Here is a 24,038-nt window from a genome sequence, read left to right as displayed (position 1 = left end):
ATTAGGAGGGTCTGGGGAACAAAGGGTTGAGTTGTATTATGAATGTTGATTTTGGAAGGAGGTTGGTTATTTTTCATTTGATTTTTAAATCCTTTGACTAGGATGTTTCAAAATTGATCCTTCATGAAAATCTCTTGAGGGGTTATAGAAAATACTGTTGGACAGTACCCCAACAATTCTCCAGTGAGACCCAAAAATTTACTTTATCGGTAGCCTCAGGTGATACTGATGCTTGAGATGGAGGATTATTGCATCAAGGATCAAATTTTCAGGGCTGAAATTGAACCCAGAGCCTTGGACTGTAGTAGTGAGTGAGCTGCATCCCTCAGGCAGTTTTGGGGCAATAGGGTCTCCAAAGGTAAAAGGGAGGAATATCCTTGAGCCTATCCTTGTAATCTCTGCTTCCCTAAAGCCCATGAGAAAGATCTGACTTCTCCTAATGTCCCACTGACTCAATGAGTTCCCTGCGTCCCTCCGTAGGAGTTCTCCTTTTCTAGAATAAAGATGCCTGGAAGGGTTAAACCTGAACCTGGCTGTGGGTCTGGTTAGCTCAACCTCAACTAAGAACCTATAAGGCCCCACCCAATTTATGTCTCTGGATGGGCTTTAGCCTGCTTTTTCTTTCTCATGGAGAGGAGTTCTCTGTACTATTTCCTTCTCTTAAGTGCTTTAAATTTTATTTATAATCGAAACAACAACAAAACTCTGTAAACCTTATCTTCTGCTCTGTGGGTTTCATTTCTTTGAATTTACAAGAGAAGAATCTGGAAACACCTTAAAATTAGTATACTTTAACAGTGCATTGGTGTATCATATTATGGCATTGGTTAGGCACCCTAATTCATGTATCATACAGGAATTTTGGAGTTCCTCTACCAGTGCACCAATATACACCAACATCAATAATTTTTAGGTGTTCCCAAATCCTTGTCCAGGATAAGGTTCAAAAAACTTTTACTCTAACTTAGAGCTTTAAGGAGGGAGAACTTTAAGAGAAGGGGAGCTTAAGGAAAGGAAGGATAACCCATCTCTTTGCTCAGGAAGGCAAGTCAGGGTGTGTAAAGCCGTGAACTTAAAAGGAAGAAGCAAAACAGGGAGCCAAGAGGAGGTTTGAGAAGCTCACCATTTATTTATTTATTTATTTATTTATTTATTTATTTATTTGAGTCCTTTGGATGGGTGGCTGGTTTAGCCAGTTAGTTTTGATGTCAGGTCATTGGGAAAGGGCAATCTTCCATGAATCTTAATTCTGCAAGAAAGGCCTTCTCAGGAGGGAGTGGAAGGACTTCTAAATGGGGAGAAATAAGAAAAGCCCAGATCCTCTGATCTTTCTGACCTGTAATAAAGTACAATGAACTAGGTTTTCTCCTGCATGACCATGGGCAATTACCACATTCAGCCAAGAGAAATCTATCCACTTTAGGGTTCAACCACCCCTCAGCTGTCTAGCCAATTTCTGTCTCCTACATCATCATCCCAAGCCAAAATGCTGCACATTTTCAAGACACTTATCAGCTACAGCCATTGCATAATGTTCCTGGGAATTCCTTCATCCCTGTCTACTTCAAGCAGGAAATCTGAAAGATGGCAGAAAAGAGTGATGTTGAAGAACCTTATTCTTACTCTTTTGGGAATTCAACTTTGTCCTTGGAAGTCACCTTTTATGTGCTTATCCCTCATTGTTGGGTTATTTGTCATAATGCCTAGGATGTGTCTCACTCTCAAGAAGTATGGTGGCCCAGGAGAAGCAGACAAGTTCAAGGCAAAAAGCAAAAGTACTTGGTTGTTGGGATACCAGAGGGAAATTGAGGTCCAAAATCTTCAGAGAACCCTTGCTGACTCAACCTTGATGAGGAGGAATCTGGAATCAATACAAGAAACAAGGGTCGAGGGAAGTTAGATGTAGACCTGTTATCTGGAATCGCTTGCAGCTTAGTTCCAGAAAATTTCTATTTGTGAGACTTTCTTTTATCTTCCTCTTTTTTTTAGGTCTTGTACTTTCTATTGTATCTGCACTATACCTCTGCTCAAGACTTTTCCCTATTATGATGGTCTTGTATAGGTACTGTAAGTCACTGGGAGGGCATGCATATCCAGTCCATTTTGTGTATAGAGGAGCATGTTGAAAAGAGTCCTACCCTTCCTTTGGCTCTTACATTCTTTCTGCCACCTCTTCCACAATGGACCCTGAGCCTTGGAAAGTTGACAGAGATGTTTCGGTGCTGAGCACTCCTCTGTCACTTCTTCTCAACACCATTGTGCCTTCTGAGTCATCCCAGTGATCACTTCCATCTGAAAAGAGAAGCTTCTCTAACCAAAAGTGAGAGTAGCATTAATATATGAGTACGATCATTAAAAGAAGTGCATACTGGGCAGGCTGGTGAGCATAGTATATACATTTAGCCAGATAGCAGCAGACATTACACCCCTAGGGCTCATGACTACCCTTGTTGTAGGTTTACAGTATCAGGGATGTGTTCCCTCCTATGAAGTGGGTGGGCCTCCATTCCAATTAGAGAGCAATTTGTTTCCCTCATAACAGATATTCCACTGTTACACCCACTGGCTCATTTGGCCTGGCTGGCCAAATATAAGGCTTGTAGTGTCCACGATTGAGTATCTTCACTGGTGATTTATCTTTCTTCCACTGGACTGCATATAGTATGGCTTTTTTCCAGCTTTCTGTCAGCTGGTCTACATGGAGGAGGTTTTCAGCTCAGCTCCAGCAGGATTTCTCAGTGACCTTGCAGCCCAAGTATGTGCAGTATTCAGCAATAGGGTTTTGCTATCTATTCCTGGGGAAAACCCAGAACCTTGGCAATGGCCTGTAATGTTTTGGGGGCAACAGGGACCTCCTTGCCCAACAACTCACTGGAAGGTATCCCATTTCTATCACTGAAAATTTTCTAATAACAATCTCTGGGTGTTCCATTGTCTATAGAAGTAGGTTCCCATATGACTTATTCATACCCTCTTAGATTTTGATTAGCCCTTCACCCTCTTCATTTCACAGCAGAAGCTTTATGAAGTAAACAGAACATTGTATTTTTTACTTACCCCCCACTTGCCTTTTGCTAATATTATTCTAACAGATACTAAAACAAACACTAATTTCTCTTTCTTTCCCTGTCTATATGTCTAATAAATATATTGAAGTAGAAATTTAATAAAATGGGTGCTGGAGAGATGGATTAGTGGTTAATGCACTCGCCTGCAAAGCCTAAGGACCCAGGTTTGATTCTCCAGGTCCCACACAAACCAGATGTACAATGTGGCACATGCATCTGGAGGTTGTTTGCAGTGGCTTTTGGCTCTGGTGCACCCATTCTCTCTTTCTCTCTCTCTCTGTCTGAAACAAACATATAAAAATTTGCAAAAGGCAAGACCAAGGATTTCATGTACTTTCCCAAGATAACACATCCAACCATCTTTAGGCCTTTATATAAAACTGATTACCAAGTTTATAAATTTTTATTTTCATTTGAAGGATCAAATTCAGAGTCTAGCACTTGTTATATGAAATTCCTTCTCATTGAGCTACATCTTCGGCCCATGGTTTTGTTTCATTTTATTTTGTGGTCCCAGAGCTTTTTATTTACTTTAGGTATTCTCCTTGTAGAATTCAATTCATCAGACTCTGTGTGTTGAAACATGTGCATATGAATAAAGGTATAAGCATATGTATGCTTAGGGGCAAGAAAGGAATAGTGAAGCAAATTATGAGCTGTTTGTTCTTAGTAGAAGCTCTGCCCCACTAAACCTGGAGACCTATGTAGGTGTCCAGTCCTTAAGCAGACTTCCATGGGGGAGGTATTTCAGAGTTCACTGTGCTGTGGCCAAAGGTGTTTTGTTGAAGAACTATACTACATGGAAAATAAAGAGACATTAGTACAAGGTATCTTGCCACCAATCACTTAGATCAGTTAGTACGACAAAGTGTGAGACACAGGGGGAGATGTTGGTTCTGTATGGTGGCCCTTAAGGGACATTTGAGAATTTTCTTCCTATGCTGTGGATTATGTGGCTAAATATTGTAGCTGACTAAATAGCCCGAGTCACAGGGGAAGGTACACTTCCTTCACAATACAAGGGAGTTTATTTATGAATATGTAAGTTTTCTCCCCCAGTAAGGGCACCTGAGTCACAACTGGTAAAAATAGATGGAATGTTTACATTTACCTTCGGTACATCTCACAATATTGCTTGGGATTGAATAATTGATTAGGTCTAACTGCTCAATCATGGAAATGAGGCCAACGGTGGGGTAGAGTTTGGACAACACTGGGAGGTTGTAACCATAGAAAGAGCCCATTAAAGCTAAGATTGTCTCATTTAATCAACTTTGCTAATAGAAAAAAAAAAACAAAATGGATCCATGTTTCCTTCCAAGATATTCTTAGCAATAATATATCCAGGTCCAAGAATGCCTGGCACTTTGCAGTAAAATTCCTTTTATTGTGTTCTAGAAAGATTAGCAAGGTGGACTAGAATAATGTAAATGAAGCATGTTTGCAAGCTGCTGTATTACGTGTGGCAATCACAACTCTTTCTCATTAAAAAGGAGATATTGGGAAAATTCAGGCATGTATGACCATTTAAAAGTCATTCTAAGTTTAAAAAAATAACACATAAATTTGATGGTACTGTTGCTTAGGATTTAGTGAGGAATGGTTGAATCTCCTTAGGCCATTGAATTAAATATGCTCTGGTTGTATGACAATGAAACTTGGCAAACAGAGAGTCAGCGATAGGTAGCTATTGCAAAGCTTTCCAAGTGAAATCCCTGAAAGACAATGAAAGTGGAGAACTGAGGACCTCACTCTTGCGGCCTACATTCTTAGGATACCGCCTTTAGACAATCAAACTTTGTAGACCTCAGATTTGTCATAAATGAAGATGATGATAATAATAAAATAATGTAGTTTATTCCTGTCACACATTATTATTATGAGGAGCAAGAGAAGCATGGAGGAAACTGTTTTAGTATTGACAAATTAGAGGCCAACAAATATTTTACCCAATGTTATCACTTTAGCATGCTGTGAATAGCTGAACTTTTCTACCTTAACTATGTTAAATATGTATATAAAGCTTTAAAGAATATACCTTTGTTAGACCTCACTTCTCTGTCCGGGGCTGTAACTTATTGAAGGGCAAATTAAGTATCTTTTAATACTAAAGAAAATTATATTTGATTTTTTTTTTTTTTAGCTTTCTAATTTAAGTGGTAAATGAAGTCCAGAATTAAAAAGAGGAGGGGAAGGTCTTTCATTGTGTTGTTTGTTTTCCTGCAATACAGGCTAGAAGTAAATTTATCCAGTCACTGCAAGTGAGATAAGAATTCTGCCACCACTTTTTCTTTAAAATTTTATTTATTTGTTTGAGAGCAACAGACACAGAGAGAAAGACAGATAGAGGGAGAGAGAGAAAATGGGCACACCAGGGACTCCAGCCTCTGCAAACAAACTCCAGACACATGCGCCCCCTTGTGCATCTGTCTAACATGGGACCTGGGGAACCGAGCCTCGAAGCGGGGTCCTTAGGCTTCACAGGCAAGCGCTTAACCGCTAAGTCATCTCTCCAGCCCTGCCACCACTTTTTGTTTCAGAAACCTTCAGTTCTGTGGTAGGTCTTCCTACCCCATCACCATCCCTGTGTATTTAATCTATAATTGCTTATGTGTCCAGAGAGCAGTTTTTAAGAAATAACACTTGGTTCTCACTAGTAGGCTCTGTTTTCATAAGGGTCTTACTGTTACGATGAAACCACCAGCCCAAAACTTCTGGACTTAAAGAACTGCATTTAGGGGGCTGGAGAGATGGCTTAGTGGTTAAGTGCTTGCCTGTGAAGCATAAGGACCCCGGTTCGAGGTTCAACTCCCCAGGACCCACATTAGTCAGATGCACAAGGGGACACATGTGCACACGTGTCTCGAGTTCATTTGCAGTGGCTGGAAGCCCTGACGCACCCGTTCTCTCTCCCTCTCTCTATCTGCTTCTTTCTCTCTCTGCCTGTTGCTCTGAAATAAATACAAACAAACAAACAAACAAACAAAAAATGAACTGTACTCAGGGAGGAAAGATGGTTCTGAGAGCAGCCAGAAGACATGGCTGTTGCTTTCTCTGCTAACCAACTAAATCCCTTCCATTTCTCCCCTTAAGTGGTGACCTGTTCCCTTCCTGGCTGTTTTCAGCGGCAACTATAGCTCTCTCAGACTGAGTTAGAGGATGCCAGCTATATGGTCCCTCTCCATGGGACTTCATGATACCTTGATCAACATCTCACCAAGGAAACCATTATGGAATGAAAAAAAACAAAAATGAAGGAATTTTATATAACACACAAGAACCATTTTGAATGCTTTAATAAAATTATGTGGTTATAACACATATTTTAAAAGTGTTTGCTATGCTAAATGACAAAATATTTCCATGGTATCTTGTCATGGCTCATATTTATACTTCATGAAGCAACAACCTGACTTATTTGCCTTTTTAAAGTAATTTTTTCATTGTCTAATACTTAGTCAATATGAATGTTTGAGAGAAAATAAATGTAAGAAGCAGCCAACCCACATCATCCTTCTTAGTTTTAGAGTAAAGGGTGGCACAATGATCATGCCCTGGCACACATGCAGACCTGCCCTCACATCTTCTCTTTTCCTTTGTCTTTTTCTACCAACCTCCTTCCTGTCCACGTATCTTTCAACAACAAGAACAAAAAAAAAAAAGAAATCACTACAGGCCTGGAGAGATGGCCCAGTGCTTAAGGCACTTGCCTGCAAAGCCAAATAACTGGGGCTCTATTCCCCAATACCCACATAAAACCAGATACAGAAAGTGGCACATGCCTCTGGAGTTCACTTGCAGTGGCTGGAGGCCCTGGCACACTCATTCTCTGTTCGTGCCCATCTCTCTCTCTCTCCTCTCCTTGTGTGTATTTGTCTCACTCTGCTTGAAAATAAGTAAATGAAAATATTTTATTAAAAAAACAAAACTCATGTCAGGGGCTTGCTCTACAGCTCCGCTGGTAAAGACCTTACCTTTCAAGCATGGGAACCCAGCTTTAATACGAAGTAGACTGTGAAAGTCTGGGCATAATGGCTCAGATCTGTAACCATAGCATTGAGGGGCAGAGGCAGGTGGACAACTGGAGGCTGCTGGCTTGCTTTATTAGTGAGTCCCAGGCCAATGAGAGGCCCGGTTTTAAAAATTGGCATATGCCATTCCTGAAGATGGCACTCAGTGTTGTCCTCTGACTACCCCACAAACGAGCACATTTGCAAACATGCACTGGCACACATACATGCACTCAATCATGTGAACCCATATATGAACACACAGACATGGAACAAAATCACATAAATTACTCTAATAATTTGGTAACTGCATAATTACTAACAAAATAAAGCAAAAACTGTCCTGTCATTACTTTATTTGTGTATTCATCCAGAATGCATCATTTTATTCCTGTATCATTGTGAGGAATCTTTATTGAGTTATATTATCGGCCCTGGGGATACCATCAGATTCTGCTAATCCCCACAGATTGTAGGTAGTGTAAGGTTACAGTAGGAAGGAATGACCATCTAGCAAGTGCTAAACCCCTAGAAGAAATGGTCACCCTAAATCTACTTGTATACTCCAGAGAGAAGTGAAATAACTTATGACACCAAATTTATCTCCCTCTTCTTTTTAAAGATATAACTTAACAATATTCTTAAGTTTTTTGAGTAAATAAGAGACTTTAATATTCATCTTTCAGGACTGAATGTCACCTACTTCTGATGAGCTCCTTGATCCTCAGAGAGTTCAGATCTCAGTGGGAGCGCTTTCTGTCCACTAGTGTATTACCAACAATTGTGAGATTAACACTGATATGTTGTTGCTAAGTAAGAGTTGGAAGGAGTAGAGATGTAAACTTTTCTAATAGGAGCTTTCCTGCTACTTAGGTGTGTGGTCTGGATTAAGATCATGCTTACCATCGCTGTTTTGCTTTTCTACCCTGGAAAGCAACCAGGATGGACTGATAATCCTGTGGCCTTTCCTTGCCTGAAATTCCCCATTGTCCATATTCACCGTCCACCGTAGATTAGAGGCCATTGACTTGAAAGTGAGTTCTTGGGCTAGCTGATCAAAGGAGCTACATGAAAGAGCATGTTTTGGGGCTAATCATAAAATCGAGGGTAGTACTCTAAGTTACTCCAGGTGAAAGCTGTGGGAAAGGTGTCTTAAAGGAAGAATAAAGAACTAAGTGTGATTTGCTCCTTCCATTTTTTCCTGGGAAACAACGTGCAGTTGAATTATTTGGAGAATCGGCAGAACCTGTTCACTCTTCCCAACCCATTTTCCTTGTCACACTTGACAGTCCTAAGGGAATCACCTTTCATTGTTCCTATTCCTGATGTTAAGCCAGTGTATGCATGTTAATACCGCTAGGCAGTCATGCAGTTTTCTCCATCTTACCATAAAAGTTGTTTGTGTTTTCACTGGGAAAATGTTCGTGCCTCACTTTCGTCTTTGTTTTATAACCTTGAAAGTCCAAGGTGGAGTCCAACTTGTTTACAGTGCCACTCCTTTAAAATTCTTCCACTGGTTAGTGACACCTAAAAATAATATTACTAGCACATATGGAAGGCTCACTCAGCACAGCATAGCAGCAGTAAAATTTCTAATACAAACTGGGTCACTTTTGAGAGTATATAGAATGGCCACTGTCAACTACCAGGAAAGGACAACTGGTCTAACCCAGAAAGATTTTGGCTCAATGTGTCATTTGTCCCTCAACCCCAAACTAGGGCCAGGCAGTACGCTAAGTTAATTTAACTCATTTATTTATCATGACAGTATTGTTTTTTTTTTTTTTCCATTTGATATGTGAAGGATCTAAAATTTATATGGATTAGGTGACTCCAGTCCAAAGCCCTCACCCAACGTCACTAGACTCTGAGCTCATGACCTACCTTATGTATGAATCAGCTGTGGTCCCATCCTGAATAGCCTTTTGCTGTCTCCTGACTTATTTAAGACATGGCAGACACACTTCCAATTAATTAGCCTTGGGTGAGGGAAGCAGATTTCTATCAAATATATTCACTCATGGAGCAGGACGTCAGCAGTGTGTCGGGTTCCTGCATTTAACAGGAAGTGTATGTGATAACCTTTTTAAGCCTGTTCATGTATACCAGATGTTGCTCGCTCTCTTTTCTTTTTGTAAAACCACTCCTTTGAAACTCTGGGCAAAAGGGGCTAATGGAAGCAAAGGTAGAGTTCTCTCAAATTGTATTGATAATAATTGGGAATGTTTGCTTATTGTGGTGTTTCATTTATATATATACATATATGTTATACACACACACACACACACACACACACACACATATATATATGTATATACACACATTCATAAACATATATACTTTTAGCTTCAAATGTACTGAATGTTTAACAGGAGGTTGAGATTGGAAATCTGATCATTTACAAGCTTATGCAGATGACTTTCACATTTACCCCACTTCCTCTTCTCCTATCTGCACTTCCCCTTCTTCCTTTTGGAGTTAAGCTACCCTTTATTTTGGACCATATTATCACACATATGATAGAGTAAACAATTTATAGCTTTTAAGAATAGAGATTTTTGTCCTCTCTCTGGTTTATTGTTTGTCATAATCATCTTTCAAGAGAAAAGGCTAATTTACTCTTTCTATAGGAATATTTTAAGCTTGATTATCATAATATTACAGCTGCCTGAAAAGGTCCACAAACGGGACATTGACCTTGAATGTTTTCTGCATTTAGCTCATGGTGCTTAACATTCAGGAAAGAACATAACTGCACTCATTTATTAATGTAGAATATCCAAGTGTTAACTGTTACTCGGTAAATGCTTGTCATGTGGATTAGAGAAAGCTTGCAGGATACCATAAAATGCATTTGATATTTTACCACTGTGAGTATGTTGAAAATACAACATAACTAAGTCGGTTTTCCCATCGGAGCTACTGTAGTTTATAACTTAATTTTTACTGACATTTCACCATGTATATTATTAGCTTGACAAAATGAAAGTGAAATAATCCTGAATTAATTAAACAGAAACCAAATTGCCTATATTAGTTTCTCTGTCTCTCCCTGACAGGTTTTTTTTTTTTTTTTTTTCCCAACTCCCTCTTTATCAGAAGCACTACAAGAATTTGGTATATTATGGAAGTGAGACAATGGCTCCCCAGAGAATGGGATTTTTTTTAATATATATATAGACTCCATAGTTTGGGAATGGGCCAGATTTATAGGACAAGGGATTTGTCAAAAGGAAAGGTTTTTATTACTGCTTCTGTGGAAGCTATCACTTTCAGCAGAAATGATTGCTTCTTGCCAATCGAGACAATAATTTAAATATCAAAGCCTGTGCCCTAGAAATGAAAGGCAATAGAAGATGAGGCATAATGAATTGTGAGAGACTCAGTGGTGATACAAAGTGGGCAGCCTGACTTGGAGAGAAGTTGGCGTATCCCCAGTGGGGAAGGGTGCTTTCAAGCAGGGTGGTGTCACAGTACAGCTCCTGCTCTGCACACAACAAACAGGGGGCTGCATGAGGGTGCCTGCTCACACCCGGCTCCTGAGAGAGCGGGAGGGTTTGGCATCTGGGTCGGCTTGCTTATTCCTTTTCCTAGGAGTGTTTGTCCGGGTTTTCCTTTTGGGTTTAAAGATAGTAATTGGTGATCATCTTGGTTTGGATTTTTGTGCTGCAAGAGACTGCACCATATATAACACATCAAAGACAGCAGGGAAAATGGTTCCAAAAGCTAAACAGCTTTGCAAAGGTTTGTGATCTCTAGGATAAAAGTCTGGGAAGGTAGATTCCGATGCAGTCTAAAAATCTAAATTTGTGACATTTTGTTTACTTTTAAGTATTTAACAATTGAAAAAGGTGCAGTGTAAAATGAAAATCTTCAATATCATGAAGATGAATTTAAAATAAGTACAGATTCATCCTGTTTTGAGACCGGACAGTAAGAGCTAAAATTATGAATATGCAAATAGGATCCAGACTGTCCTTTTCACCAACTTCTACCAACATTAAAAAAATCAATGTCAGGATATCTTAAGAAATGATTCTCACTAAAACACAGGGAGATTTCTGCTATATGCAACACATCAGAGACTATCTTTTGTTTCCACTGAATTTTGGTTATTACTATTCTGTTCTTTAAATAACAACGAGTATTGTTCCACGCTTGGTGTATTGGTGTTAATTGAAGATGAAAGTGTTTGGGCACTTCTGACTGCATTGTTTAAGAAAGCTGGGACTGCACAGGCTTGATGCATAATAGAGTGAAATTAACTAAGTTACTTATTTTCTTTGCACAACAGTCCTCAGAGATTCGCTGGTACAGTTCAATTTTTCCTGATTTTGGTAGACTCCTTGTGGTAAGATTGTGAAGTGTACTTGCAGATTAACACTATGTGTCTGTCCCAGACAGTGTGTCTAATTTTTTTGTACTTGAGCATCTTAAAGGTTTCACTCAGTATTACAGGTGGTTTGTCTATTTCCCATGATTATACATTTCTGCCTCTTTCAAGGTGAGAAGGCTCCATAGCTGCAGAAGGCTCTTGAGGTGCTTTGAGCTTCATGTTTGTACGGTATTCGGGAAGCAGTCCTGCAAGTTTAGTACAGTAGATATTATTTTAAATTTTTATTGGTTCAATTGAATTCAAGACCATAAGTGCAATCTTAGGTCCTTGACTGGTGTAGGTGACACATGCATCCCAAGGGGAGCATATCCAGTTGCCCAAACCTAGCACACATCTGGCCATTCAGGATGAAATATGGCTAGGGAAGGACTAAAGAGAGAACACTGTACAGGCCTATCTATATTTCTCTGTGGGCGCAGAAAAGAGACCAATGCAAGAATATTAATCTAAATAGGTTTTAGAATGTATACTTGACATGTCAAATGGTCCCAAATGCGGGCAACTGAGTACCCCCAAAGGAAAATAAGAAAATCCTAGTAGGTAAAAGATCACTTCTTTGCAACATAGTGACGTAAGGTCCACTAGTAAATAATTGGCTACAAATCTTGTCTTTAAAGAGCCATTTCAAAGGAGTAATAAACAGGCTCTGTCACAGCCTAGTAATGCAAAGAAATTGAATACATGATAGGATACTGCACTAGGGTAAAAATTGGAACACATTCTTTGAGTACATTAAAATAGGTTGAGAACATTAAATAATTTAAATTTGAAATAAATAATTTTGAATGAAAATATGAGGGAAGTATATTTTTGAGGGCATATATTTTTAATAAGATGTTTTGGAACCCATTACCGTGATAATTCAGTTTATTCCAAAATCAGGATGGTGCTCATATGAGACAAAAATGTCTTCCTTTCTAGTGTAGTATGTACTTCTGTATCTCTTTGATTATATTTCAGGAAAAAAAAAAACTGTTTCTTTGTAAAATTCCTTGTCTTCATTTATTTTTTAATTGTAAACTGATTATATGTCTCATTTTATACTGAATAAAAATGCCTGGTTTTTTTTTTTTTTTCTGGGTGTCTGCAGAATGCTTGGATTTTCTTCTATGTCTCAAAGCTCTTTTAATTCACTGCTCACAACCAAATTTACATCTTAATTGCAGAGTTCACATTTAACAATATAGACAGCATAATGCTACTGGTAATTAAGCTTTTACTACCTGCTTTTAGACAGTATTCTTAAGCACATTCTTTTTCTGCTACGTGAGTTCTGATCTAGAAACCTGTGTGTATTTAAAGCACAAACAGAAGGGATCATGCTTATATTTTATAGACAGCCAAATACATGATAGGGAAATTGCTTTTTTTTCCTTGTGGGGGGATGGAATCATGTCTGTCATTTTTATATTCTGAATTTTAATGTGACTGTTCTATTTTAGTGTTTTGTTTTTTAAGACCTAGAAAATTTCAGTGCATTGAGTTTTGACTTAGTGCATTGAACACACGCTGAATATTTGAACTGATTTATTTTGATCACAGAGATTATACTATTTCTATCACGTAAGATGTGAGATGCAAGAGGCTGGTAAGCAGCAAAACTGAATTATATCAAGACTGTGGGTCTTCTACTCCCCATAATGTAGTAGTTATCTCTCTACCATAAATAGCTGGTGTCTACTCCAATGTACATTTGCTAGCTTAACATTCCTGAAGTTTAAACTAGAAGCCAAGGGTAATCTTTGTAATCCAGAAATTAAAAAGAGTTTATGCATGATTGTAAGAAGAAAACATATTTCTTTTTATATTCTTTCATTTCTATCAACGCCTTTGATTGAGTAGTTATAGTTTTGTACATTATTAATGTTTGAAACTACTTTTAAAGGTGACTAGGCCATATGTAATAGCTAGACAAATGTTTCTCACTTGACTTTTTTTTCTTAATCAAGGAAAGTGTGTTATAGATAGTAGCATACATACATTGGGTTTTAGTTCAAAACTTAATATTTTGGGTAAAATTAAATACACTAAAACATGTTGTGTGTCCAGATGCTTGTATTGAAATAAGTATGTAATTAGGAACATGTTTAACATGGGATTTAATAATACCTCTCTACAAAAATTACAATGTTGATTTGGTAAAAAAAAAAAAAAATGCAGTGATGTATGCTGAAAGAAAGTACAATTTACCCTCCAGCCCTCAGTCTCCCTCCCTGGACCTGAAAACTGAAGAAGCCGAATAGCAGCTATTTATCTTGGAGAGGCTGTGCTTTGGAAAGAGGGAGGGAAAGAAAGGAGGGAGGGAAGGAGAGGCAGAAAGAAATGCAGAGAAGGACGCACGCACACACAGAAAACAGGATTAGGAATAAAGACATTTGCCTGTGTGAGTGGTATAGGCTTCTCCGGTTGTATCCACACGCTATCTCCTCTTCTGCAGTTGTGTAAACGCCCTTCCACCCCAGACTCGAGCAAATGAGAACTTCTTATTTTATTTTAAGTTTTGATGCTTCTTATACATCAGGACAACATGATAAAAAATAATGAGGAAGTACAGTGCAACACCAACAAAGAGAAACAATAAAAAAAGAGAAAGGACAAAACAGAAGGAAGGAGGGAAAGAAGAAAGGCAGAAAGAGACAGAAGGGAAGGATGAAGGGAGAGAGGAAGGGAGGAAGGAAGGATGAGGTGAGAGAGGGACGGGAGGAAGGAAAAAAGGGAAAATAGAGTGGGTAGGGAAAAGAAGGAAGGAAGAAAGAAAGAGGGAGGGAGGAAGGGAAAGAAGGAAGAAAGAGAGGGAAGGAGGGAAAGAGGAAGGAGGGAAGGAAGAAAGGAAGCGAGGGAGGGAGGGAGGAGGGAGGGAGGAGGAAGGGAGGGAGGGAGGGAAAGAGGAAGGAAGGAAGGAAGGAAGGAAGGAAGGAAGGAAGGAAGGAAGGAAGGAAGGGAGGGAGGGAGGGATCCACCCTGTGTAGTTAAAGGCAGACTCGTGGCAGCACAAACTTCTCTACCTTCCGCAGAATCCTTCCCCACATTACTTGATTTGCTTGAGTTCTTCTGGGGCCAAAGCCAGGCGGGCCTGAGGTAGGCAACGTTAGGACAATTCCTCCAGTGCAGAGAGAGTTAAGTTACTTATGGAGGTGGGGGGAGACACACACACACACACACACACACACACAGAGAGAGAGAGAGAGAGAGAGAGAGAGAGAGACAGAGACAGAGACAGAGACAGAGACAGAGACAGAGACAGACAGAGGGAGAGAGACAGACAGACAGACAGAGGGAGAGAGACAGAGAGAAAGAGAGAGAGAGATAGACAGAGGGAGAGAGACAGAGAGAAAGAGAGAGAGACAGGGAGAGACAGGGAGAGACAGGGAGAGGGAGAGAGGCCCGCTGGAGAGCGCAGGGGGCCCCTGCTGGAGGCTGCGCCCGCTGCGCTCTGCCGGCCGGGCCGCCCCGCTACCTGCGGCCGCTGCGCCGCGCGGGCCTCGCTCCTGATTGGCCGGGCGCCCCCCAATCGGAGGCGCGCCTGGGCCGGGGGAGAATGCATATGCAAAGCCCTGCTTCATATTCATGAGCTGCACTCGGGGCTTTAAGTCCTTGATTAGGAGAGAGTGAGAGCCCGGGTCCCAACTGGCCGCGCCGATGGGCTCGTCACCGCGAGGACGGCTGCGCTAATTGCCCGCGCACCCTCCGCCAAGGAAACTTTGATTTATAGCTGGGGTGCACAAATAATGGTTGCCGGGCGCACATGGATCCGGTAGAACTTTGCCTTCCCGAAGCTTTTCCCCTGCATTACGAAGAAGAGTAGGTACCTTTCCTTTCCTTTTCCAACTCGGCCCGGGGGTGCGTGCGTGCGTGCGTGGGAGGCGGGGGTGCACACCCCGAGTCTTTGCACACCCATTCAGGTAAGGTCCTGGCTGTGCGTGCGTGCACGACTGACTGCTTGTTTGTGTCTGCCTGGTGCCTTTTGTGTCCCGGGTGATCTCCTAATTCAGGAAGTCAGAGAATTGTTCTCCGACTACGATGTCACCTTTGAGGCGGCTCGGCGACCGCCGGAACCGTCCCTTCTTACTCCCGTGCTAAGAATAGGCGCCGGGCGCAAATGCTCCGTGAACTGTTATCATGCATCCTCGACTACCACCCCTTTTTTTTTCTTTCCCAAGGCGGGGTTGGGGGGTGTTTTGGAATACACTATGCAAGATGATTGAGACAAGTGAGTGTCTCTTATGGATTTGCAGTTTGACGGATATCGTCAACTCCCTGTCATTTCTTACCCCGCAGAGTTAGAGGCAGGATAGCACGTTTACTAATTCTCCTTCAGAGAACAATTTAAAAACTAGCCTTGTGCGATGCACAGATAGAAGAATGCTATTTGCATAGTTAGCGTCAAGTCAGCACTTAACTGGCAAATCAGGCCGTTAAGTAACATGAGATTTCACACACTATTAAAGGGTGTGTGTGTTGTGGCGGGGCGGGGGGAAACTGAAGGAGAAAGGTATGGCTTTTATACTCTCCCCTCGAATAGACAATTTGTTTCTATTTGTACATAGCTTCATGCTGTAGCAATACATGTTCATTTGACTAAAGATGGGTGGGGGAGTGAGCTGTGGGTAGGGAAATAAATTGGGCATTCTTGTGAAATGAATAGGTCATAAACTTAATTTGAACCCACTGTTGAGATAAAATATTAGTAGGTCACACAAGTCGTCACTGGTCTGTCTCGTTTTCTGTTGAGTCAGTTATATTGCAAAACATTACACTAATCCCAACTGTTATGATTCTGAAAACAGTGCTCTTGCCAAACATTTCTCTATAGGTTGTGAATATAATATTAAAAAGTCTGGGAGCTGAGAGAGTGCATTAGTGGTAGATGTCCACTAGCTGTCCTTAGTCACCACACATTGCACTGCTTTAAAATTAAGTGAGAGGCTAGCAAGCTGGCTGTCCCTGTGTGTGCGAGCCTGTGTGTACATATATGCATGCTCACATGCACACACCCACATCCACACACACGAGGAAGATTAGCCCAGGAGCACTGAAGGACTTGTGAGGCTGTGAGCAAGTGTTTGCATTGCCTTGACACAATCAACAGAAGAGTCAATCTTACAATGTGTGAAAATAAAAATGAAACATAAACCAAGGTAAGGTGCCCACTCAACTGGCGCTTGAAGGTTGCTGCACCCGGGGCTGTAGATTTGGGCAATTTTCAATGTCTTCATGTTAGGAATACTGCCCTAGTGGAGCTCTCTCAGAGACTCACTTAGTCTTGTAAATAAATAACCAAGACAAACTTTAAATATTCCCCAGAGGGTTGTTGTAAAAAGAGTAGTTTCCTTGAATTTAACTTCCTATAGCTAATTTGAATAAGCAGTTTAAGCCTCTTAAAGCAGACATATTTAAATGAAATCAGGGCACATGTCCTTTTGGCTTTGGCGCAAGATTCAAACTAGCTTTCCTTTTTGGTTTGATTAAGAGTTATTATCTATCTATCTATCTATCTATCTATCTATATATGCACTTTTTTTTTCTTTTAGTCTGGATGTAGTTGTGATGGTTACGTGGTTCACTGGACAGACAGAAAGATTCAGTACTCAGCAACACATCTGCCTTTCTGTCTCAATTAATAAAGTGCAGAATTTATACATGCTATTAATATTCATAGTAATTGTGCTGGGTTAAACCCCATCACATGTGTGTGCACACATAAATGAAACCAGAGTTAGGCTGTTTCCAAGGAAAATAATGGACAATTTCTGCTTGGAAAGCCATTCAAAAGATTCACACAATTTATTGACCACCATTAAGAGAGTTTAGAATGTCATATATATATATGTGTGTGTATATATATATATATATATATATATATATATATATATGCACATGAATGAAATGTGCCAGCTTCTTAAGGACCGTAGTAGTTAAAAGCTTGTTTTCCCAATTCATAGCAGTAAAAGCTGATAGCATACATAGATGAAAATAATATATCTGCTCATTTTGACATATGTGTCAGTGTAATCATGCTAAATGAGTGTGCTCATCGCACCAATCCCTTTCAGCCTCTGATTAAAATGTAACATTGACTACAGGATTATAGAGCGGACTTAATTTTACTGACTGTTTTAACAGTTGTCACAGCTGTTGGGAGAGGCAGAGGCGACTGAAACACTTCAAAACACACAAGGATAGGAGGGAAGAGTTTAATAAATTTCAGCTTGCTCATGGAAATCACACATCGCACATTTAACAATCTCATGTTTTAACATCCCTGCTCAGTGCTGTGCAAGTTTTATTTTGTGTGGTTCACTCTTTATGTTGTGGGGCTTTGATTTCCCCCCTCCACGTCTCATCTCTACAAATTGAAAGCTAAACTAAATTAAAATACCACCCCTCCAAAGTGAAATATCAACAACAAAACGTCTAAATTGGAATCGGTATATATATATATATATATATATATATATATATATATATATATATATATATATATATATATATGTGTGTGTGTATATATTGGCTTTTTTTTTTCTTTAAGGAAAGGTAGGAATCTTCCAGGTCACTTTAGATATATTATTTAAGAACTATGAAGAAACAATTTTAAGTTTATTTTTTTGTAAGAAAGAATGTGCCAACTCCACACTTGGGGCTCACATCACTTTCATTCTTGTTTCTTCCCTATAAATCTGTTGGAAACACCTGTCCCCTTACAGGTAGGTGGAATAGGTGGGGTTTTCAGACGATTTCCATGCACATTACTGGGAGTGACAGCCAGTAGCAATTAGGGATGAGCGTTCTTGAGCTGGTAGCCTTATAACCTTGCCTATCACATCACTACATTGAACAGAGTAATTCCCTTTTTTTTTCTTGAAAGAATTAAATAAGCCTGGTGCATAGGGCAAACAATATATAGTTGAAATAAGCAGATGATGTGCATTACATAACATGTATGTGCATATATATATATTTATTTATTTATATTTATATTTATATATATACTTTTTTTTCTCCTTGAAGTAAGCCAAAAGAAAAAGTGTGTCTCTGAGTTGATGGCATACATGTTGAATGGGGGTGGCAAGTGACAGGCACCTGCGTTTCACCAGTCCTTTGTGTTAGGGCATTTGTGTATTACTCTGTACTCATTTGGTGGTGAGTTTAAACATCCTCTGTGGGTAGAAAGAGATGGACAACAGCTTTGCATATTCTGGATAGAGGCGAGGGTACGGGTACCGGCTTGTCTCATCTGAATGTGTGTGTGATGGTGCTGCTTTATTTAGGGAACCTAGTGTGTTGCAGCAGTAATTAACCCATGTTATTAGCAAAGCCCTTGTGGATAGCCATTCATTCTCTTGCATGGATGATTATTTTTCTAGTGTTTTCCTCTTGATAAGGTATCATTGTTACCTTTATATAGAGAGAATAAAAAATGATGGTCTTCAATATGTTTCTTTGATTTAATCTGAATATATATATATATATATATATATGTATGTATATATATATATATATATATATATATATATATATATAATCTCATGTAATTCAGCTTTTAAAGATGATAGTAGCAGAAATGATTTTTTTTGTCATTCTTTTCACAGTAGAATTTTTAAAAATGGTCAGAGAAGAGATCAAAGCTTAAAAGGGAAATACTGCAAAAAATCAGTTTTTACTCCAAACAATCCAGATTTTAGACTTAGTGATAATGTGTATCTGTCAGGTATTTTCATTAGGTTTTTATTTAGTTCATAACATTTTTGTAAAATATAGGGCCAGCAGAAAACACTTGTGATTTCTGTGCTGAGCAAAGATAAGGGCTGGCTCATTAGCTGGGCCATACTTTTGCAATTAATTTTAGATACCTGGTGCTATCCATCAAAGAGAGCAGCTAACTTCTCAATGATTCTATTTAACAATACTTTCCTAAGACCTCACCTCTGCAAGAATTGAAGACAAAGAAGACATGTTTCTTTTGGGAGGTAGGCACGATGTCCAATCTTAAGTGTGTATCACCTGTGAAGGTCTCCTCAATATTGTGTTAGCCTGGTGACTAAACAAAATATTTCCTTGTTTAACTTGTAAATTGATGCTCAACACTGAAGGTTTCCTTTACCCTGTGTCCTAAACAAAAATTAAAAGGCATGCTTCTGGCTAACACCTTATGTGCCAGTGGCAGTAAGAAACAATGATTTTTATGAAGCTAATTAATACCAAATAAACTTTTTAAACTCAGCTCTGGACCATTTAAAAAGAAAAGGCGAGTATTTGAGAGATGGCAGTTGAACTTTAAAGTCATCAGAGCAGATAAGCTTGCTTCTGAATTTTTCTTTATAGCACATTCATGGGAGAGAGAAACAATACCGTGTTACCGTGTTGATCTGTTATATGTGCATATGAGATCTGGCCCTGGCCTGCTCTCTGGAGAAAATCTTTGATTACATTGGCCAGTTTGTTCAGCTTTTATCTTTTTTACATCCACTGGCATTGAATTAAATTGTCATTGTCTTAAGCACAGGAGATAGAAATGAATTGAGTTCTGTATATTTTCTGACAGTGAAATATTTTGCCCTTCTCTCCCCAATCTCACTCCTGTGTATATTTGATAGTAGAGGGCAAGCACGAGCTGCCCTGCGGCTTCACATTCCTGTGGCACCTTGCATGTTTTGTCACTGATTATTATTTCTATGACCACATCTATGTGGATATGTATTATCTCTGCCATTAGTAACAAATGAATATGCATGTGGTACTTTAAAATCAAAAGCACACTGAAGGATATGTACATAATAGTGTTTGTGTACATGTATAGCATGAATGAGATCTACACAATGTGTGAGGAAAACGATCTGTACAGAATGCAGGTATGCTGTGAACATTGTCCATGAACTTTGACATAATAAAGTGGATCTCAATATTATTATAAATAGTGCTGGCCAGTTAAATCTGCCAAGCATTATTTTACCCTGGAATTAATATTTTAGGTGTTTATCATGTCCAATTTAAGACTGAATTGATTTGGCTACTATATTTTAGAAATGTGAACAAGTAACCTTATAAGAAATTTGTATCTGGTTTATTTTTTTTTGAAAAATGTCTCATGCATTTATTTAATATCTAGTAGCCATAAACAATTTTTAAAATAGAAAATAAACTGCTGATATTGAATGCATCACTTAGTGGCTTGAGCCCATATACAGGAGATTGTGAAATAGCCCTTGGCTACATCTTATACAGTTGGGCCTAACAAATATATCTTGATAGAAAGGATGATAGCTTTCAAATAAGTATAAAACTGTACATTTCAATGATCTGCTCTAGGAAAATATGTTTTCTTTTTCTGACTAAAAATCAATGCAAAAAATTAATTAATAAATATTAATAATTTACAAAATATGTCTTAGGTTCAGTTGTTAATTTTATTTCAAAGGTAAGTTCAGAATTCTGTAATTTTACTTTAAAACCTCAATGAGTATGGAAAAAAAAACCTACATAGTTGCCTTTTATAATTTCCTAATTCTTGTCCTAATTCATTATCTCAATTAATTTCCGAGGCTCATTTCCTCCTCTATCGAGTTGCGTAATGCTGTACTTCACTCCCAAGTACAATGTTTATGAACCAGGTGCTGCTAACAGGTTCTTTGTACCAAGGCATCAGACCCGAGTTAGCTACCTTGCTATCAGAGGATGGTGAGTGGCATCCTTCTGTCTTTTCAAGGCTCTACCTTTTATTTTAGTTTCAAGTTCATGCTAGACATATAGTATCTAAGGTCTAGGAAACTTCAGCTAATAAAACAATTTCAATTCAGAATTTTGCCAAACAAATTTTCCTTAATCTATGTTTTCTTTCTCAAAGTGTCAGATGTTTCTCTTTCTCTGATGTTGTATGACAATGTTTGTAATATTTTGCAAATGTATTGTCTTGTCAGTTACCTAAGACTATTGAATTAAATGGCTCTAGAATTCCCTGTGTTATGTATATGTGTATTGCATGTAACCCCTGATAATTTCTGCAAAGTACTTTTAAATGTTTGTTGGAAACATGCTTTTGAAGTTTAAATTTTGTCAAATGATAATGCCATTTTAATTTATGGCAATGGATGTGTTTCTGGAAGGTTATTTATTCTGGTGAGGCAGTGAAAAAGGTAGCTATTTAAAAATTAGTTTCTCATGAGTCTGTTAAAGTTCATTTCAATATACTAGCAAACATTTATATGTACATTTAAATACAGATATTCAACACATAGCACTAGCCATTAAAAGAGTAAAAGAAATCACTGGCTTTGGCATTCAAAATCTATTAAATACTAAACTGTTAAAACTTAGGAGAGCCTACTTAAGATTAGTTTACATACTTTTAAAAAGAGGACCTAGGAGGAAACTTATATTTTAATTATAGGAAACAGTTTTTGTCATATTCGTTCCTCTGTCTTTTCTTATTGCATCGAGTGAAACAAAATTGCATGCATACTTTTCATCACTGTGATTGGAAGTACATATTCTGTATCATATTCTTTGGCAGCATGTTCCTGGCCAAAGAAAACAAATTAATATTGGGCACACTGAGGGCTGTCAGGCACATCAGAGATGTGTCAATTTAACTTTCCTTCATCATCTACATGCTTCACAAACAGCTGGTTAAGATGGAACGAAATAAAAGGAAAGCTACCAGTACATTCCCATGTTATATCAGAGATTGTTGGGGAGGGTGAGAGCAATGGAAACCAGGGTTCTTGCATACTTATCCTTACAACACACACACACACACACACACACACACACAGACATACACGCACACACAGTTAGGAATACAGATAAGATAGCTAATGATACTGTTATCTGATGCAGCACATGCACACTCCTCCCACTTCGTATGTAAAATGCTATACTCAGGTTGATGATCTTATTTGTGAAGCAAAAACTTAAAGCCCTGGAGAGTCAGAAGGAATGTGGACAGTTTACTTTCAACAGGAGACATCTCTTATTGTTGTGTTTCACAAGGGAAAAAATGGGCTTTCTGTTTACATGGTTTAGCCAATGTGCAAAAAAAATAACAGAAAAAAATCTCCAGTGAATCACATATCACTGCAGAAGCACCTACGCTTTTTTATTTTTGCTCTCTCCATGACCAGGATGAGCTCTTAGCAAATAAGTCTTTTTTCACCTACCTTGGAAAATTTTACATATTTTGAATAGCTTTTCAGAAGTTAAGCAAAGTGCTTGTTGAATACATAAATAAATTTTTCTTTCTTTTAATACTTAACATTGGAGTTAAAATGTTTCAACAGTACAGTTTTCGAAGCAGTCAACATGCGACAGTATTTATCAGAATTTTCTTTGCTTGGAAAAGACTGGAATAGCATATTGTCCATTTATCCAAAATTGCCCATTTAGCAAAAATAGAGCATGTGCAAACTGCCAGAGAGTGAGGTGCTGATTTAAGAGAACATATCACATGAGGATCTAGTCTCTTTGCTCTCCATGAATCCAGACCATGGTCATCCTTATCCTTCTCCAAAACGGAATAATGACCAAGTTCAATGGCATTTGTTTCTCTTAAATGAAAATTGATCCATTGATGTTTTCTTTTCAGCCACTCATCTGCCAGAACAGACCCTGTATTTTGAAGAGGACTTTTATTCTTGTAACCAGCCTTCATGGTCAGAGGAAGAGAAGGGTGCATATTATCTGTGGATACCACACTTATTTCCTAGAGGTGACTTACTCAGTAGGCCCGAGGCCCTCTGGTATGACAGACACAACCCTTTTATCCATAGACTTGTGTGAGACCTGCCTCATAGGTGCATAATGTCACAGAAGAAAGCATCATTGTCTACTGAGTGGTACTGAGCTGCACACGTACTAATTCCTCTTATTGGTTATACAGCTAAAGGAAGGCACTTTGAGCTCTTGGAGTCTAGAGAGCATCAGGATTTGGCCTCTAATGGAAGCATGTGGTAGCCCTTTCTGTTGTTCCTTACACTGTTGGCAAAGACAGGTGAGGCCCAAATGAGCATTAGAAACTAGGCATCGAAGCCCAAGCACAGAATGTTTTCCTGGGGCCAGAATATGTTGTTTGTTCAGGTACATTTGAGTTTTTTCTTTTGTTCTAGATGTTCCATTATTTTCTTTCATGTCCCAAAGTATTTTGCTTAAATAAGGTGCACCTCCCTGTTCTTTTGGCCCATAAACTGATCTGAACATTTTAATAGATAGAAATTGAGAACAGACCATCTGTCTTTATGTTCATAGGGATGAGGAATTTTTTTTCAGACCTTTATATTGAAGAAATTTAGTGGATTAAGTCTGAAGAATTAGAAAAATAATAAGAGGATTAAAAAACTCATTTAAACAAATCTTTATTTGCTTGTAGTGAGTGAACAAAACGAAAGTCTAGAGCATTTGTAGGTTTTAATGATTGGAAACTCTGTCCTGGGATGCGGTTTCCTTTATGTGACAGCTTTGCTTTCTATCTCGTTTTCCATTCAGGGGTAAGTTGGGTGATTTCTGTTGTCTTACTTTGCTTGCATTTTCTCATCGTCCACATTGAGATCACCTGACATGGGGGAAATGCTTGTT

The 24,038-nt window shown here is 38.8% G+C and overlaps 1 protein-coding gene across 6 annotated transcripts in view; it reads left to right on the top strand.

Moving 5' to 3' along the window:
* Positions 1–24,038, top strand: part of Esrrg (estrogen related receptor gamma) — a 606,145-nt gene that overhangs the window by 355,801 nt on the left and 226,306 nt on the right. Inside the window, exon 1 of one of the 6 annotated variants that reach the window (XM_004671997.2) lies at positions 15,084–15,275. The exons of 4 other annotated variants lie outside the window; for them this stretch is intronic. In XM_004671997.2, coding sequence (XP_004672054.1) covers positions 15,220–15,275 — 56 coding nt within the window. In that variant the 5' untranslated portion in view covers positions 15,084–15,219. Of the gene's footprint in view, positions 1–15,083; positions 15,280–24,038 lie in introns of those variants that run through there. One more of the 6 variants, XM_045139549.1, reaches the window with a different exon arrangement.

This window comes from Jaculus jaculus, chromosome 1 (genome assembly GCF_020740685.1).
Source record: "Jaculus jaculus isolate mJacJac1 chromosome 1, mJacJac1.mat.Y.cur, whole genome shotgun sequence".
NCBI classification, from domain to species: Eukaryota; Metazoa; Chordata; class Mammalia; order Rodentia; family Dipodidae; genus Jaculus; species Jaculus jaculus.
This window is presented reverse-complemented; position numbering and strand designations above follow the sequence as displayed.